The sequence below is a fragment of the Pyrus communis genome, chromosome 13, assembly GCF_041283825.1.
Source record: "Pyrus communis isolate YQ-2024b chromosome 13, ASM4128382v1, whole genome shotgun sequence".
Lineage (NCBI taxonomy): Eukaryota > Viridiplantae > Streptophyta > Magnoliopsida > Rosales > Rosaceae > Pyrus > Pyrus communis.
Genome location: NC_142577.1, coordinates 15,012,118 through 15,032,586, shown reverse-complemented (window position 1 = coordinate 15,032,586; position 20,469 = coordinate 15,012,118). Strand labels below are relative to the sequence as shown.

Sequence of the window (20,469 nt, the reverse complement as noted above, 5' to 3'; positions counted from 1 at the left end):
AGCATGCACTAAACAACTTCTACCCATTTTTGAACACCCCGACTTTGTATATTCGAATCCACAACAAACATCAAACGACTACTTGATGTCTTTCTCTTTGCCAAAAATGCAAAATTGATACTTGTTCTCCTGAAAAAATATGGTGCGCACATCGGGGAAAAGAGGTTTAGGATTTAGTATTTTTATGTTAAATTTTGGTTATAATTATTAAAAAAAATTAATTGGCTAAAATTCTATTTATGGGCCAAAATTTGGCTAGTTTTCCAAATTCCTCGTGTTGGGTGGGTGGAAGAGGGAGCTCTGGAGACGGTTATTGGTATTTAATTTACTTCTTTATGTTTATGATTTAATTATAGTTTTTCTAATCCTTTTTATTTAAAATAGCATTTAATAGTCATTTAGTACTACGGTCTTGTGGTATTTCTCTTCATTTAGAAGTAAAATGGCTTAGATTTGATTCTCACCATGGGCGAATTTGAACCACAATATGGCTAGCGCATTGTAAGGTTTAGCCCACTTCTTCACCCCTTAGCGTAGATAATATCGGTTGTTCGCCATTGAATACTATAGTCTGGTTGTAAGTGAGAGGTCTTAGGTTTCAAATCTAGGTGGTGAGCAAAAATGCTCCATTTATCCTTTGTATCAATGTCTCAATCATAAGAATCAATTAGAGGATTCTTTTCTATAAATACGTATAAGTTTACACACACACACACAAACATATATCTACACTTAACAAACGATATTATCTACACTAAGGGGGTGGTGGGTTTAGTCTCACAATGGGCTAGCAACAATGTGGTTCAATTTCTCTTTTGGCGAAAATCGAACCTAAGACATCTCATTTACAAGTGAATAAGAATACCACTAAACCGTAGTTCTAAATAGCAAATACTTATATATTTTAATTTTAAAAATTATCAATCAAAGAAATATTGAGCCATATTAGATTTGATTAATAGAGTCAAAGTGCTTGTTAAGAATGGGGTTGCATTGTAGCCGAGAAGAGAGGAAAATTAATAGGATAATTCAATCCATTCTTTCTTTAATTGATGAGATTTTTTTTTTTTTTTCTTTTGAGGTGAAACAGTAGCGATTTGATTACGCAACGTTAATGTAACATATAATTTTTGAGGAGGGTATCCTTGATCAACAAGAATCAAAATCTGAATACAAAGTCATTCAGTACTACAGTTTAGTAGTATTCATCTTCACTTGTAATGTGAGATGTATTAGGTTCGATTCTCACTAAAGGGGAATTTGAACCATATTATTGCTAGTCATTGTGAGGCTTAGCCCACTCTTTCACCCTCTAATGTAGATAATATCCTTTATTAAAGAAAAATTTGAATATAAAGCCAACTTGACAAATATATGTGACACAATATTAGCATTTCTACGAATATACCGCAAAATTGCTTTGATATCCTCTACTAAACCAGTTAAATGTTTAATTTTATTTTTTAGTTCATTTAATTTTTTTTTCATAATATAACCGCAATTAATTAAATAAACACGTGTAACCATACAAGGGGTGGAGGGTAAGAAAAATCGGACTCCACAAAATCAATTGAAATCTCATTGGATTTCAATTTCTATAAATGATTTACGCGGCCTAAAACTGTAACCGAAAAATAAATCACCCGTAAATTAATTTTAAAAATAACGAGACATGTATCCACATGAATTGCTCTTCTAACCCTAGCTATCCGGCCACAGAACAATACTTGTAATATTCACAATATTCCTAATAATTCACAACATTCCTATCTTTTTATTACATTATGTACCGATAAATTTTTATGTGATTGTAATATTTTTTGTTCATATTATGTACCCATGTGTTTGTTGTCATAGAAGGAATCCATATTCATTTTTGGGTACATTACCATAAATGTTATTTACAATTATTTTGAACATTATGGATAAATTCCTTTGACATTTATAGTTACAAACTTATATTGTTACATTGCTTCTTATCCATTTATTCAATAGAAAAAATTTGAAATTTTTATTTCTTTTATTGGCTAGCCGTTTCTAATTTATGTGCCATAAAATTAAAATTTTTATTTTCAAAAAGTTGTCAAATACATGGAAATACATATTAATAGGAATATGGTGAGGTTTACAAAGTTAAGGGACTTTGATAAAAAAAAAATCAAAACTATTTGGTTTCAGCCAAAGAATGTTAATTAGCGTCAAGGGACCAAATCCAAAGTCTTCTTATTCCTAATATTTCACAAATCACCAGATTCACAATATTCCTAATGTTAAAATATTTCTAATATTCACAATATTTCTAATTATTTACAGTATTCACAATGTTCCTATGAAAATCAATTAAATCTCATTGAATTTCAATTTCTATAAATGGTTTACGCAGCCTAAAACTGTACTCGTAAATTAACTATAAAAATGTTGAGACATGTAACCACATGAATTGCATCCCCTCTTCCAACCCTAGCAATCCGGCCCCCAAACAAAACAAAAACGTTGGCGTACCCTGCTTGAAAAACATGAGCCATTTTCTGAGAAAGGTTCTTGTTCCGCATATGTTGTTAATGGTTATTCTCCTCAACACAAATACAATTAAGGCTGCAATATTTGATGCTCCAAAAGAAGTATCCGTCAAGATCACCAATGTTCTGGAAAGCAACGAGAACCTGACAGTCCACTGTAAGTCGGGTGACAATGACCTCGATGTACAGGTACTCAAGCCTAATGTCGTCTATGAGTTTAATTTCAAAACCAATGTTTGGGGATCGACATTATTCTTCTGCGGCTTTAGTTGGTCGAACGAGTTTCATTGGTTCGACATTTTTAAGGCCAAAAGGGATGATTGCAGCAAGTGCACTTGGTCGATATTTCAAGCTGGCCCTTGTTTGTATGGTCCTAAAGGTATTTGCTATCAGTGGAACAGACAGTGATGCGGGGAGAATTGTATAAGGGGACGTTTATGATACTTTCATTACGTTTAAGTGCTTGCTCATGAAACGTTTAGAATAAGCGACAAGTTCACATTTGAATAATTTGTTCAGTCTATCAACATGGCTCCCATTTATATTGTTCTTCGGTGCTTACGCTCATCATATTATATAAGAATTATAGTTTAAATCTGAAGTAATTCTATAGATTCATCCATGACTCTTAGGATTGTGAAACTGTAGTCTTCTATCGCAATGACAAGAAAAACAGACAATAGTTGGGGTTTTTAGTCAATGGCCTTTTACCCACATGTTAAACTATCAATGGCCATTGTCATGTTTTCTTGTTACTTCCAGCGTGCATATAAGCGAGGGCAATTGGTTTAAACGATCTAAAATCAAATTTCAGTTTGGCACAAAATCAAATATCAACAACATATCAATCAAGTAGATGAGACATGTCGATCCAATATTGACAGATATTGATTAAATAACAACAACATATCAATCAAATATTGACGACACATCGGTGAAATATCAAGGACACACTACAAATTGATCATTTCAACAATTTGAAATTGAATCGTTTCTGTAACCACATTTTGACCTCTTTAGTCTTCATTAATTAAAATTGGTTTCTATATACCCCACCTTATGAAGTATAGGCGACACATCAATGAATCGAGGACATACTAAAAATTGATCATTTCAACAACTTGAAATTGGATCGTTTATGTAACCACATTTTGACCTCTTTAGTCTTCAGCCATCGAAAATTGGTTTCTAAATATCCCAACTTCTAAACTATAAGAGACACATCGATGAAATCAAAGATATAATAAAAATCGATCATTTCAACAATTTGAACTGGGATCGTTTCTGTCATTTTGACCTCTTTAGTCTTCAGTCGTTGCAAATTGGTTTCTAAATACCCCAACTTCTAAAGTATAGATGACTCTTGATTGATCATTGAAATGCATTACGAAATAGCCTTAGAAGGATATCTATGGATGCAATACGAAATATATGTCATTTAAAAATTTCATTAAATGGACACTGATAATCATGCTTTGAAAAAAAAAAAAAACTTTTTTTTAGAAGCGTGGTAGACCCTGCTTCTGCTTTCTATGCTTTTCTATTGTCATTTTTTTTAATACAAAAATCAATAAAATTATAAGGAATGTCCACGCGTACAACCAGTCTGCATACGATAAAAAAGAAGAGCTCTATAAGCACCACTAGGGATTGTTTTATCCCACACATGAAGGTTTTGAAATCTAAAACCCGCATCCGTGATCGTGTCCACCATAAAAATTTACCTCTCTAAAGATATAGCTCCAAGAGATGTCCTCAAGAGCTTGCCAAGAGTTTAATGTCTGCAATAATGTTTTTTAATCTCCAAGGAATTGAGCACCATCCAAGTATAAAGCAAGAGAAATTTTATTTAAACCCATGTAACGTCTTTCTACACCCAATTTAAATTATAAATATCAATTATTTTTGGTACCCTATTGCATAATAGTACAAAGTGAAATTAATAATAATACTAAAATTTATCAACAAACCTACACATTATAATTAAGGGGTTTTTTGAAATAGGTCCAAAGTAACTAAAAATTAGACCTATTTCAAAAGTCAAAAGTCACTAAAAATTGGAGCTATTTCCAAAGGTAGTCTATAAAATTGGAACTATTTCAAATTTTCCCTATAATTAAATCCTACCACCACTCCTTGTTTATCTTTTGTTCACTCGTGTTTCATCTTAACCCTTCTCTATCATCATTCACTCTCTCTCCTCAACTCCACAACCGCAACATCTTTCTTCATCACCGTCACTTTCCTTACCTCCAACACTATTCTTGCTTTCATGTTCACCACGACACAATCTTTTCGAATGCGACCGATTTAGCATGACGAATTACCCGAAAACCTGAAAAATGGTTGTACAAGAATTGGATGTTCCTGCATTGGACATGTTCATATATGTGCACTGCCGATCCGTACAAGGAGCCACCAATGAACGTGGTCAACACGGCTCGAGTCTCTTTGTCATGAAAACAATTGAAGAATTTGGAAATGGATTGGTGTGACCGGTTAGCTAAAGAGCTCACTGTGGGAAGGGGGGGACAAAGGACCTAGAATATGCTTTTTGACGAATATCTTTGAAGGCAAAACTATTTAATTAAAGATTTTATTTTATAGATAGGTGTAAAGTTAACTTTACATTTTGAATTGGGTTTGGAAGGGTAGTTTTAGACTTTTAGGTAAAATATTTGGGTCTAAAGAGATACTAATTCTTTAGTTAAAAATAATTTGCATGTAGACAATAAGTTGGAGGTAGAAAGATGTTAGATGAGTTCAAATAAAATTTCCATAAAGTCAATCACAAGTTTCAAGTCTCCTTCAATCTGAATCCTCGTAAAACCCCGGCATCTGGCCATCCAAAGAGCATCTCCCAGCGCAACACATTCTGCAACATTGTTAGAATTTTCTCCCAAGTTCCTTGCCCCAGCAAGAATAGGCCTGCCATTTTCATCCCTTACAACAAAACCAGCAGCAACATGGCTATTAATTACTGAACCATCAAAGTTTATTTTAAGGTTCCCCCTACTTGGAAGAATCCATTTGATAAATTGCTTCCCTTTACTGACTTTTGTACTATTCTTATTTCCATTCAAGTATTCTTCACCAAGTTTAGTGGCAAGAAAAATAATCCTACTTGGGTTAATAGTATTATTTTGAAACACAACACTATTCATTTCCCTCCAGATTTGCCAGCAAGTAAGAAGGACAAGACTCAAGCATGAGATTTTATCATTCTTCTTAGAATCTAAGGAGTTCAACCACTCCAATGAAGTGTTGTTACTATTGTTCCTCTTAGGATTAATATAGCTAACATTGGACCAGACTTGTTGGCTACATTACAATGTATGAACAAGTGATTAATACTCTCAACATCTTCATTGCAAACAGGGCAGCAGGGATTGAGAGAGTGAATATATTTTGAGAGTCTGTTTTCTAGCCGGCAATCTTCCCAGAGTCAATAACCAACTAAATAACTTAACTTGTTTGGGATATTGAGTTTCCACATTTGTTTGAGTAATTTAGATTTAGCCCACAAGTAGTATTATTATTGGTATCCACATTGCTGATTTAACACTGAACCTTACATTGGCATTGAAGCCCCCATAACATAGAATCTTCTTACTGGGCTATAGGCAACGGTATACTACAAATTTTGTTAACAATATCTTGATCAGCGAGGTTTGAAAGTGCTATCTATGCAAGCAGTTAGTGTTAATGAAATTACCAACTTTCAGATTTTTATCTATGTTATTGATTTGTCTATCCTGCAGATGATTAATTAGTAGGAAAGGAAAAACTTAATTATGGGTCCAAAAGAGAATACTCTTGCCATTTCCCACTAACCATCTGCATCCTTTTTCATTAATATGCCTAGCATTTAAATTCCTCTTGAGAATGTTTTTGTCTGGTTTTACAATTTAGGAAAACATCATTTCTTATGTACTTTCTTTTGACAATATGAACCCACCAATTCTCATCCTCAATTAACACCTTTCAGCCCAGTCTTGCTAGCTAGGCAAGCGTTATTAAAATGATTACTCTTCCTAACACCTAAGCCTCCCATACTTTTAGGGAGACAAAACTTATCCCAAGCTATTGAATGGTTGACGTGAATTTGGAGTCGAATCATGACGAGGGTAATTGGGGTCGAAATTTAGGTTTTGATTAGTTGGAAAATTGGGATCTGACTTCGTTTATTTGCACGATTACCCTGAAATTCTTGAACCATTTCCATTTTGCGCGAGCTAGGCCTAAAGTTGTTCAAGAATCGCGTCTTGGGTTGCTTTGAAATCGGTTTGCGTGGCCTTGAATTTTTTCAGAAAATCCGTCAAGCACCAAATTGGAAACACGATACTCCATGGATCTTTGAGACACTTGACAAGTCATACACTGAAAAAGGATTCGAGAGAATCGAAGTACCAGCTCGATGCCATTGTTAAAATCCCTCACTTACCAGTAAAAAGGAATACTCCTAGACCGAAATACTAAATGACATAAATAACCTTTTTATTGACTGAACAACTTTTACAAAAATATACCCTTCATCACTTAGAATTCCTATTTTAGACAAAAAGTAACTGACTCACTAACTAAACAGCCACCCAAAATTGAATTTAATTACAATTTCTATTGATATGATGCTGACACGTGGCATCAAATAAGTGACAATGACCTTGATGCACAAAGCTAGGGCTCCAGCCACTCAATACCACGGTCTGATGGTATTCCTATTTGCTAAAAAGTGAGAGGTCTTAAGTTCGAATCTTGTAAATGGCAAATTCAATACCAAATTAAATTGTCCATTGTGTGGCTTAACCAAACTCCTTCTCCCCTTAGAGTAAAAATATCGATGTACTAAAAAAAAAACCCAATCGAACAACCAAAATAAAACCACTTCGCACAAATAGGTTGATAGTTTGAATTAGGGTATCCTTGGATAGGAAGGTGCGGCAGTAATTACCAAACGAGTTTTTCAATTTTTGAAAGCTAAAAGTATTTAACAAACAAAATTTTCATTTAAAAAAATGATCATCAAACGAATCTCCAGCTTCATGATTTTTCGTTTTGCCTCTCGGTCTTTGATACTAAATGATTCAACTTCACACATATTAGCTTCGAAGAAGGGTGAACAGTGGAAAGATCGAGGATGCGGAAATTTGTAGCACTATAATTTGCGTAGATTCTATCCCTTAGCGTTCAGTTCCATCCGCTGTAACACAATGCACAACGGTTTGAGTTAAACCACCAGGTTCGACTCCTTTACCTGCTGCTTGACAATGAACATTCACATATTCGACCCACATCATTTAAATAGTCACACGGAAACCGGCCATTAACCCGAAATTGAAAATGCAACCTAATCACTACCAGCCAGGCCAACTAGTTGAGAAATTTCATCTTCAAGGCGAGAAAAGCTCGTCAAGAACTTGTCGTGAAGTTCATTGGAGCAAAATTGTGTTTGCTGCCACTGCGACAGACCATCAACAATTACCTTCATACCACTCTCTAGCAATTCCATTCCCTTCCTAATTCCATCCGGAAGTTTCCTTTTCTTATTGGTTTGCTTCCCGCCATTGATCTCCGTTTGCTTTTCACAGTCGATTTCCATGTTGTCACGTTCTGAAGTATCCACAATGGTATCTGAAATCTTCTGAAACATTTCTTTCAGAGTTAGACCCTCCCTTGCAAGCAGACCAAGCTGGTCAGAACAAGGTGTCGTTGTAAGAAGCGCTGTTTCCTTCTCAAGGTATATCTTAAACTCAGACATGAATCTCTCCACAGTTGCCTCATTTCCAGATTCTAAATCATATGAAAGCGCTGCAGTCTCCGGCACAAATCTCCAAAGCTCATTGCAACCAGTCCGAGCAGAAAAGTATCCAAATGCTGTAATAGCCAAGTGAATAAATGCCCAATGCCGTTCACTCAACAACATGTGATACAACTCCCAGAGAGTAGAGATCTTGGCACTTTCATTAGTTTCATTGATTTCCATATGAGCAAGGCCTGCCATGAAAAGAGCCAGATTTGGTTTGCATTCATACAATTGTGTATCAGAAGCTGCAGCAGATCCTGAAATAAACAGGTTTTCGAGCTCAAAGATTACTTTCTCCATTTCGTCAGATGCATATAGGTGCTTCATTTTTGAGATGATTACCAATGTTTCACTCAAAAGCTTACGGTAGTGGTCCTTCATTAGTTTGTCTGAAGACACTATGTAGTTATGAATGATGGAAACTAAAAGCTTCAGAGTCTTCACATCGATATCAGATGTACTGATCCGGCTACAGGAGAAGGAAAAGCTTCATTAAATATACTGGTTAATGAATGCAAATACAAAAGGTATACAATAAAGTGAAGAAAAAGATTTAGCCGCAGTTTCGGAAATGGATAGAGAAAAGGAAAGCACCCAAAAAAGAATATATAAGAAAGCAATTATGAATAGTGATGTTGTCACACTGAAATTATTCAAGCAGTGGATGCACCAAAGAATAATGTTATTGAACTAAGAGTAGAGTTATTCAAGAATGCATAAAAAGGTTTCTTGTTACTTACAGAGACTCCAATGAAGCAGACAAAGCAAACACTGGGACACCAAAAACACCGGAACCAGAAGATCTCATAGATTTGTCATCAAACTTTTCAATGAAGACATAGTAATCAGTAAGGATTCTTTGAGTTGCAATACTTTTCAACTTGTCAGAGAGTAAATTCAGTGGAAATCCTTCCATGAATAAGGCTAGACGTATAACTGGTGACGACTGAGTTCCCTCATCACTAACAATGGACATGTAAACCTGGTCTACGATAGATGGTGAGCCAAAAGTAAGAAGCATGCTGATTGATCTTGCCAATTTTCGCAGAGCAGAACCAGGTACAAGAACTGATTCAGAATATGCCACTAACTTCAGTAATGAGCAGAGTTTACCGATAATGCCGCTCACCGTCCCTGGCTCAGCATACCGCAGCATAAAGCACCAAAGTTCCATCACAACCTCCCAGCAAAGGAAGTGAGGATGAAATATATTCTCAAGAAGGAAAGCCTCCAACTCCCTCCAAACAGGAGTTGAAGAGACCACAAGCATGAAGATTTCCAATGCATTCAAAAGCGAAGAAAACATAGGCTGCCAGGCAACTACCAAAGTTTCTCCAGAACCATATAACACGGGAACTTGCAAAAGCAAAATGGAAGAATATACCTCTTCATCAATTAATATATCCAAGAACCAACCAAGCTTCCTAGTAATCCCAAGTTTTACATCTTCTTCAAGATCAACAGAAAATTTCAACAAACTAAGAAATAACGAAACACAACCAAGCAACAAGGCTCTTTCTCCAGGCATTGCTTCCCCAAATAAAGAAATGATTTCATCCAACGAACTTATCTTATTAAATTTACTCATATCTCCAGAGCTAGTATCTGTGTAGCTTCCTTTACCGAACAGAGAATCTAGAATCTCAACCTTGAACTCCTGCTTCACTTGAGATGAATTCAGTAACGAAAATAGTAAATCCAAGGATGCTTTCTCCAAGAGTTCTACGAAAACTTCAGCGGCAGTTTTTAACAGTTTTTCATTGCTCAATGAAATTTTGAAGGTTGAGATCATCAGGATGCAATTTGTTATCTCCCTTCGTACCAGATGTGCTTGACATGGATACAGGGTAGATATTTTTATTGCATTAATCAGATAAAACTTTATTGGAAGAAATGTCTTCCTGGCTTCTGTCACTGAAATGGAGTCATTCAAAGATGATGACCAAGCCTCAGCTGCACATTTTAAGGATTCATTGACCAATGAGATTAGATTTGAAACTATATCAGCTACATTCACCTTCGTTGCGCATACCCCCTCACCAAGCTGAAGTAGATTGACTACACCTTTCCATGTAAAATTGAGAACCTTTACCAGACTGCCTCCATTATTAGCAGCAGCAACGCCTATCTCACACAATTTTTCTATTGTATACTTTATAACAGTAATAACGTGATTCATGTTACTGACCCCTTCAATGTGTGTTCCACTTTTGTCCCTCTCAAGCTTTTCTTCCCAAGACTCCCAATTTACAACTCGAGCATATGTTCCACATAGTCTTATTACAGCATCAATGACCTCCAACGTGACCTTTCCTACAGATTCAAATGGCTCAATTCTCTGCATTTAGATGTTAGAAAGGCTCATGTGAGACGTGAGCAGTGTTCTAAAATATATAATAATTAGGTTCAATAAAACGTAAATATATATTACACCAACATGTGAGTCACATGTCAGTGAAGGAAATTAAGGCAGCCAAGAAGGATTCTCCTCCCTCATATCAGAAGTTCAAAGACGAACATCAAACTCACTCACAACATATGTACAAGTTTTCCATAAATAACAATATACGAGCACAACTTTTTTGAGCTTGAATTGTTTAGTCATGAAACTTTGGTCCCACATTTGTCAAATTGCCATTTAAACAGTTACTGAAAGCGTGCCCTAGACTTGATATGCATCAGTCGTGCACAAGTGCTCAACGTGCCTCCAATTTGCACAAGTTAGTGAGAAACCATAAGACTGGGTCAGATATGAGTGGGGGATGAATTATAAACAGATCCAAAGATAACAAAATACTGTATGGCCCATTTTAAAAGCACAGGGTCCATTTGAATAAATATAACAGGTTTCTCTGTCTGTTATGGAGAGCGGATAATTCAAGGTAAGTTTAAGTAGTTTAGGAACTTAAAGGACAAGATATTTCTAAAACAAACAAATAGCTATGTAAAATTATTTATGGAATCACTAGGTATATTTGAGCCGAACTCACAAGCTATAAGATATATTCAACACTCTAATACCCAGTCAAAATTCCCAGGCACTTCATTGTTGTCTTAATGTTAATCTTAGCTTCTTTCCTTGTATTAAACATCAGAAATTCTCTAGTCCTGACTCCTGACTCACGAAGTACTTAGCAGTATTGGATTTGGCAAACCATTTCTTAGGCTATTACGAAAATTCATTCCACAAAGAAAATATTTATCAAGTAATATCCAATTCAAAAATGTCAAAAAGAAAAATTTGAAGACATCCTTTTCATTAATCGTTTTGTAGCGTCACGAAGTCGTGACCTCTTTGAAAACAAATTAGTACATAACATATTTCTAGTAGATAAACTAAGGTACTTATATTAGAATAAATTATCATAAAGATTAGCACAGGAAACACAGTGCAATTAATAAGTACCTTAATCTCTGTTATTGAATCTTTAATCAAGTTTAACTGTTCCACTAAGAATTTCTCAACAATATCCATTGACAGCTTGTCAGTAGAAACAGGCAATCTTGCCAAAGCTGAGAAACTAACACCAGAGAAGCTCAGAAGATCCAGAAGCAGCTGCAAAATAAGTACAAGAAGAAGAAAACTGAAGTTTTACAGGACAGTTGGTGCGCCATGCAGCAGACAGATGATGTAAGCAGGTCATGCATGTGCTACTTAATTTTCTTGTGTATATACTAACATCTGTCATGGGAAATACCAGCAACAAAAAGAGTGAAAAGTTGCACACTACAACGCGTCAATGAACTTCAGAACTAAGCCCATTAAAGAAATAAACACCGTATGCAGCCTCGAATAAAAGGTATGGCTTGGTTCAAGAGCAAAATGGAAGCTACTTGTAGACATTCCAAGACAAAATTTTCCAATCATTTTTAACTAGGGAGAAGTCTCCAAGTATAGAAATCTGTCAAATTAGTATTCAGGTTAAGACAAAGGATGTTTTTCTTTCTGCAAGCACAAAGAAAATTGACAGTCTCTACTATTCTATACCTCAAAGAACAGATTGTCGTGCTCTTCCTCTTGAGACTCCACACTCGACATAAGAGTCATTTTTAGGTGTTTACCACACCATATGGTAGCCTGACAGATAAATAATCCTCAAAAAGTTAGAATTTTAGATACCCTGGTCCCATTGAGGAATAAGAATAGTACACCCTTGCTTTTAATACAAGCACACTGCATGAAAAGGCATATTACCTTGGTCCCAAGGGCAAGGAAATGTGCTAGAGCATTGGATATGTCAGATTCTAGGTGTTTTACAGCCACGTGTAATATAGCCTTGTTTAACATGCACTGGCTTACATCCAAGCAAGTATACTCCTCCCAAAATGTCAAGCTTGTTGTTAAGAATAACAACGAACAAATACAAAATATGGCGAACTGGTCATCAGAAGATTGCAAATCGAACTATGACCATTTGTATCTCTTAGCAATTTCATGTCCTACAACATTGCATGAAACAAAACATACAGGCCATCATAGACGCATTGAAAAAGTAATCGATCACATGCCAAAGCTCTTGTCATAAACCCATAACAATGTTTATGCAGCAATATCGATAACAAAAACCTCCAGCGGACATTATAAAAATCATTCCTCAGATTCTCTCTGAATTTGGGTCAACAAATGAGAATGCAATGTGCCTGAAAAGTAAAGGTCCTTTAAAACGAAATTTACATCTCCATCGCAATCATTTCATAATTGTTAAACATCAAACGAAATATGATATAAATTAAACGAAACATATTATTAATAAAATGTAAAGAGCATTGAATTGGATACTGTGAGACATTTCGCAAGGGATGCCAATTCAGATTTCTCTGTAATGTTCAACTCACCAAGCTTCCCGAGTAGTTCAATACGATTCTCCACTACCTGCAGAACGCAAAATTTTCAATCCACGTTAAATAAATAGTAAAAACGTGAACTCAAAACATAAAAACAAAAGTAACCTCATCAAATTCTTAAATTAATGCACACAAAATAATAACTATTCAATATTTCCCAAAGAAATTGAAAATATTTAACGATTTTATAAAAATCGAGTTCAAATTTTCGTCACGCTACTATGAAAACCCTAGATGAACAGTGCAGGACCAAAAGCTGAGAGTGAGAGAAACGAGAACGAACTAGAAAACGGAAACCCTAAGGTTAAAATTGAATTCAGTGAAATTGGGAAATGGAAAACTGGAATTGCTTACATCCGAGGATCTAATGGCGTCTTCTATGCTCTGCAATTCGCTGCTTGAGCTCCCTCCTTCCATCTCTCTCTCTCTCTCTCTCTCTGCTACTGAATTTTGGTTTCCCGCCCTTTTGAAAAGAAAAGCCAAACAGCTAGCGCAGAGGACTGTATTTATCAGTTATTTTAAATATAAAAAAATATTGAGACTATGGGCCTTTTGGTGTATGGACTAAAGCTAAATAATTGGGCTTTGCTTATGGACTTTATCGTATATGGGTCCATTCTTAAAGGGGCCGAGTTGAAGAAGGGGCAGCTCATTCCACTCATAATCAATGAGTTTGTTGTTAATTGTTTAGGGTAAAATTGGATTAACGGTCTTGTTTGGAAGATAGTTCATATGGTAAACAAATTAAGATTTAAAACCCTCGTTGTAAAAATTATTAGCAAATTTAATTCAAAAGCGAGGTTTTCGTTAACTTTCCGTTAGACGTCAAGATAAAATGTCCAGCACATTTCCCTCCTTGTATATATTCTTAAAGCCAACTTTCTCTCTTCTCCAACTCGCTGCTAGCAAACCAGCATTCAAGGTCGTTCCCATGTCTTTTCTCCCAACGAGCCAGCCTTCTCTCACACTCTCAAGGCCGATTCCTCAGTTACGTTGTCTGCAATCTCTAATTCCATTTCACATTGTGGCATCTTTGGCAAACCCATGAGTTTGATTTCGACAGTATTTTTTGTTTATTATCTAGCTAGGTCTCAGCATACTTCGATAAAAGATTGAAGAAGTTGGAAGATGGAGGCCAATGGATCAATCTCATCACCTCTACTACCAGCAAGTCCTTTTCACCATCCATTGGAGTTAAATTTTAAACGGTTTTGTATAGCCCAGTAGCTGCAAAAATAGGGCTAGACACAATTGCTATGATTGTTTATATTCTCCCTAGAAAAATGGTTGAAGAGAGAGTAGAGGAGAAGGTGAAGCTACAATTAGAGAGTGAGGAGAGGCGAATAGAGAAGAAGGTAAATAGAAGAAAGAGTGGGGCTGGACAATTTTATCCCCGCACATAATGGTAGGATATAAAATATATGATTGTCATTATAAGTATATCTCATTTAATAATACGTTTTTTTGAGAGATATCACAGTAGCTATATAAGCACTGTCTATGCTTTCACAATACGCGCACTATTTCAATGCTAAACCCCTTTTCACTAACAAGGTATTTAAGATCGTAGAGAGTAGAAGACAATTATGAGTTCTCCGACACCAACCTTTCTTTGTATTCTACAGATAAGTTACATCTCTATTATATTGATTTCATTCATTATATATTTGTGATCTTAATATCTTGTTGTGTTTTTTAGAATATGTCTTATATAACAATGCTGAAACGCGATTTCTTCGTGTCATTATTCAAAATTGATTGTTTTTAGGGAGAAAAAGATGTTTAATAGTGATGTTTATAATAAAGGAATTCTCTAATCGAGAAACACAAATTCATAAATAAAGTACACACATGAAATCAACTTGGAAAATTAGTAACACAAATAGAGTGATTACATATATGGAAAAAGCAGCATATATAGTTGGAATAACTTTATTCACTATGGCATATATAGGAGCCTAACTAGAAACAGCGGTACACCCACACAGTACTTTCAAGTAGCTAGAACTTTAGAAGCAAACACATAACATCGCAATAGCCTAGTGAACTCTTCCTGTCTAATTAATTTCCTAGGACTGCCACCACCAAAACCAGCTCCACCTCCAAAGCCAGAGCCAGTACCACCGGCTGTGCCAGCTCTACCACCTCCGCCAGCACCTCCTCCACCACCATTGGTTCCATGGCCATACCCGCTGCCATAACCATAACCTGAGCCTTCACTTCCTCGACCAACACAGCTCCCACCACCACCACCCTGTCCTCCACCGCTGCCAATGGAAGGAGACAGCGTAGGAGTTGGTATATTAGGAGGCAGTGGAGGGCCGTCAGAGAAGGACAAGCCTATGAAAAGAAAAGAGGTCACATAGATCATTAGTATACGAGCCATGTCCATTAGTCTCAACCCGATCTAATTAAAAGTTGGGTCGTTGCCTGCATGGTACGCATGAGCTCTCTATATAGGAGGAAGCAGTATGGAAACCGAAGTCATGACTCACCATATGCGGCAAATTTAAAATAACATAATATTCTTTAGACATACAAAATTGATCACGTTACCAACACAAGTTTTTTAACTTTGGTTTTTATCATTATATGTCGAACTCATTTGTTTCAAAAAGTGTTAGCAATATGGTTGATTTTGTATATTTAAATAGTATGTACGTTTGTCATGCAGTGCTACGTTTCACTTGTAAGTGAAAGTTTTTAAGTTCGAATCTCATAAATGACAAATTCGATACCAATTTATCTCCACGACTTAGTGTAATTGTATTATCATATAAATATAGAAAAACAGACTGTCGAAGGTTTGTTTATATAGAAAATGAAACTGGTCATTGAGAATTGTGACACCCTGTTTATTGAATTTTTGAGGTGGCAGGCGTTACAGTCAATCACTACCAATGACCATGATCTGCTAGCATGGCTAATACCATGCAATATGCAGGAAATCTGCTCATAGCACGTTACAACCTACAGGACCATTGTCATTTTTCCTAGAAAAAGAACATTCAAGGCAAGTGCGTACTTGAATATTGACAATAGAGCAGAAAAACGGGGTTTTGATTAGCTTAGTTAACCGAAAGGTTCTAAGAAAAGTATCATATATTTATTAGACGGGTGGTGCTTTTCATACACTTTTTTTTTATTTTTCATACACACTTCAATTTTTGGTCATCCAATCAGATGAATTGAAGATGATCAAATGACAAAAATTAATATGGAATGTGTGGAAAATAAAAAGAAATATGTGAATAACACTATTCTATTTCTTCATATTTTGCCATATGTATGAAATTTGGTTTAAATAACTGATACATAGTTGGGGAAGAAATTTGGCACTCTGGCATATGACATCATCTGAACTCGTATGGTTGTCGTAAAGCGCATACTCCCCCATTCTATGTATGTATGACAATATCAGGTAGAACTTGAAGTAATTGAACTTTCTACCACCCGATTCAAAGTAACTAACTTGGAGAGAAGTTACTTAGTACTACGGTTTAGTGATATTCCTCTTCATTTGAAAGTGAGGTCTTAGATTGGAATCTCATGGATGAAAAATTTGATACCAAATTAGGATGCCCATTGTATGGTTTAGCCGAACTCTCATTCCGCTTAGTGTAAAAATATTGATGTATTAAAAAAATAAAAATAAAAACTTTGAGAGAAGATGTTAGTAATTGAAGTTTTTTCCACCCGATCAAGGTAATTGGCTTTGAGTGAGATGTTCGCATATAGAAAAATCCGAACATCCGATCCCAAAAATGGTATCCAACATTTTCCATTTTTCAGGTTTTAATAAGCAGCCAAGCGAAAAATCAATCAAATTGTAACTTTCTTTCACATGATTAATTATCAGTTCCTTTCTAATGATCACCAAACATTCATACATAGTTGATTTTTTTTCTTTTTCATGAATGACACTTGAAGAATGATCTATAATATAGTTTAGGAAGAATGTTTACATTATTTTTAACTAATTATGACACCCTCACTTGGAAATTATTCAATGTAAATAACAACCTAACTACAGCTATACATAGAGTTGCCTTGAGCTTATTTTAAAAAATGAAAAAAATAATGCTAGATAGACTATATTTTGAGAGACTACATTGTACTTTTGTTTTATTAGAGTTAAGGTCCAAAAATGGTCCGATTTCATTTTGAATAAGTGGTACAAAGTGACTCCCCTAGCATTTTTTAAAAGAAAATACAACTTTTTTTAACAAATAATATTATCTACACTAAAGAGATGGGCTAAGCCTCACAATGAGTTACCAATAATGTGGTTCAAATTCGTCTTTAGCGATAATCGAATCTAAGACTTTTTTCAAATGTTTTTTCTCTATTATAATTCTACATATTTGAATTACTTTGTACTTTTTTAGGTATTTTTCTCTATTGTACTTTAAATTACTGTTTAAACGTTTTTAAAGGGAAAAGTACCATCAATCATTAATTATCAATGTTTAAACTATTTGATAGAGAAATGTAAAGGGATTAGGATTATCTTCTATCCTCACCTCTTACATTTTCAAATTTTGTCCTTCTATTTTTATAAAAAATTAATATAAGATGTTGACGTAGTTTAACCGTGACCGTTCAAATAAGAAGAAAGAAAAGAGAAGGAAGAAAAAAAGAAAAAAAGAGAAGAGAATCCTACTCCAATGTAAAGTGGTCTGATCTTGTTAGTTTACACTAACACAGACACACAGACTGCTGCATGGCAAGTACAAGCCGTACAGGTGGATCCATGCAAATGGAAGCTCAGTATAGGTCCATAAATATTAATGGCGGCAGCACTGCCAAGATGAAGTGACCTAGACAAATGAGTTGAGACCAATTAATTTCAGATCTTCTTTTTCACAAATGATATTAATATATCCTAAATTCCTCTAAAGTATGGAGAGGTGGGAAAATTTAAATCCGAACAAATAATAAATAATTTACATTAAATTTATCTGAACTATGAGAAGATGCGAGTCTTTGAACCTAGAACACGAACACAGGAAAATCATAGTTCAGATGTGAGCCTTTGGACCTAGAACTCGAACCTAGAAAAATCTCTATCATCCTTCTTCAGTAATCCAGATCAATTAAACTTGTTTCAAATCATAATTTCCTCCACAAATTAATTAATTAATGTAAATCTAGCAAAAATTATTTAATGTAAAGCCAACAAGACATGAGATGACATTGAAGTGTACAACTGCTTAACTTGAATATTTTGACTCATATTTAATAATGTTATTCTTACCATAATTTTATATCACATTTCTTTACTATCTTAAGTAGTAGATGAGTTGGACAGCCACATCATCTAAATTAATTAGCATTTAATCAAAATGTTAATCAATAATTAATAAAAAGATTGTTAATTAAATGATGATTGTAGTATACGATTAGCATTTAATCAAAATGTTAATCAATAATTAATAAAAAAAATTATTAATTAAATGATAATTGTAGTATACGAGGAATTTCATTCTTTCACCTAAGATTATTGAAGTGTTTTAATTAATAAAAAGATTGAAATTAAATGATGTACCTTGTTCAATTCAAATGCCACTAAGATGGTATGAAAATGTGGTACAAAAACATGGTATGAATAGCATTACTCTTTGATATTTTGAGAATAATGATCACTTGCCTGGCATTTAGCTCATGACAAAAATAAAAAAAACCGTTTTGAAGTATTATATTGGAGTTGGTACCATGATTTCCTTTTAAAATTAATGGACTAGATTCTAGATAATATATAATTTCAAGGAAAAAGATTAATTTCATTAACCATAACTAGAAAACACTAGAATGAAAAGCAGATACAACCATAAGATTGGTGCATGTCATAGAGACAAACCAACAATCACCACTACTAGCTAGAAACCGATAATATAACAAAAAGTCGAAACTTGAAACAAAGACCAACCACTAATTTAGAAAAAAAGACCATTCTACTAATTGGATAGCTACTAGCCATGCATGTATGCATGCATGCAAAGTCATGAAACCCTAAACCAAAAATGATCAAGGATGTGGAAAAAGGCCACCAACTCCACCACCAAAGCCACCGCCAGCAGCACCACCAACGCCACCGCCAGCAGCATCACCAAGACCACCAGAGCCATCAGCACTGCCTAATCCGCCAACTCCACTGAGACCACCAACACTACCACCAATACCTCCTACTCTTATTCCACCAACTTTCCCAATCCCTCCACTAATTCCACCTAGAATCGGCATCACCCCGCCAACTCCAGCAAAACCTCTCATCCCTGCAAACCTACCAACGCTGCCAAAGATGCACTTCTTGTCACGAAGACCAGTAGCCATTGGTACACTTGCATGCACAACCATTGTATGCTGATCGGTTGTGCTTCTATGACCATCATCACCAGGCACCTTGCGTGCAGTAGAGCTGATGAAAAAGCAAGCACCAAAATGACACGCCACATCTCTATCTTTTGTAACTCTCTCTCTCTCTCTTGGTGGTTTTGCTTTCTGTGAACGAAACCCTGAATGGGTTGTGCATGGTTTAAATAGGGCAGTCCGCCGAGTGCTGAAAAGGTGTGCAGGTAGGAGGCGGTTGAAGGTAATAATGAAAGGTTAGGGTTTGTAGTAAATGATGAATTGGGGGAAGAGTTTAGACCTCTTAGATCGTTAATTGTCCCGAGAAAGAAAAAGGAAAAAAAAAAAAATTGAATGAGGGCTTGAAATTTTCAGATAAGAAGAATGGATAGTTAGGTGGAATGAAAAGAAGAGAAAATTTAAGGAAGTGAGTTAATATCATGGCATTCTTGTTATGTACTACCAAATCTGTTTGTGTTTTGTGACTCGTGTGCTCCTACATGAATTCCTTTTCTCTGAGCTGGTATACTAGGATGCTTTGGAATATATGAAACTATACAAGGTCCATATTGAGCAAGACAAGCTGGTTGAGAGATTGCTGACCTGGCAATTAGTTAATACTGATGTGACAGTTAGTTAAGAACTGTTGCAACAGTTAGTTAGAATTGTTAAAAGTTGTTAGAATGGATAAAACTATTTTCTTCCAGTGCAAGATAGGTTCTCTAGGCCTATACAACAAGTGTAAATCATTCATTATAATCACTTGAGCAATATATAATCTTTCATTTCATTCTCTCTCTTCATTTCTTTCTCAATTCATAGTTTTCTGGTTTACTTTTGCTTCTCTACAAACCTCTGCACTTATGTTATGATGGTATCTAAGCCGATCGATCCTCGATGCCAATTTCGCTATGTAATTGCTTGCTGATGGTATGATAATTGCTGGTTTTTCTT

At 35.3% G+C, this 20,469-nt stretch overlaps 1 protein-coding gene and 1 pseudogene across 2 annotated transcripts; both read right to left on the bottom strand.

The window, feature by feature from the left end:
* Positions 1–7,657: 7,657 nt before the first annotated feature.
* LOC137736083 (holliday junction resolvase) lies at positions 7,658–13,661 on the bottom strand. Of its 2 annotated transcripts, none has more exons than XM_088683557.1 (7): positions 13,522–13,661; positions 13,103–13,195; positions 12,518–12,656; positions 12,311–12,400; positions 11,729–11,878; positions 9,063–10,660; positions 7,658–8,791 (listed from the first exon to the last, which is right to left on the bottom strand). In XM_088683557.1, the coding sequence occupies exons 3-7, from the start codon at positions 12,608–12,610 to the stop codon at positions 7,867–7,869; spliced, it is 2,856 nt and encodes a 951-aa protein (XP_088539683.1). In that variant the 5' UTR covers positions 12,611–12,656; positions 13,103–13,195; positions 13,522–13,661; the 3' UTR covers positions 7,658–7,866. The 2 variants fall into 2 exon arrangements, with proteins under 2 accessions (XP_088539683.1, XP_088539682.1); XM_088683556.1 differs by having other exon boundaries at positions 12,518–12,652; positions 13,522–13,638.
* A 5,533-nt stretch (positions 13,662–19,194) lies between these two features.
* On the bottom strand, positions 19,195–19,622 carry LOC137736081 (uncharacterized; annotated as a pseudogene).
* Between the last annotated feature and the right edge of the window lie 847 nt (positions 19,623–20,469).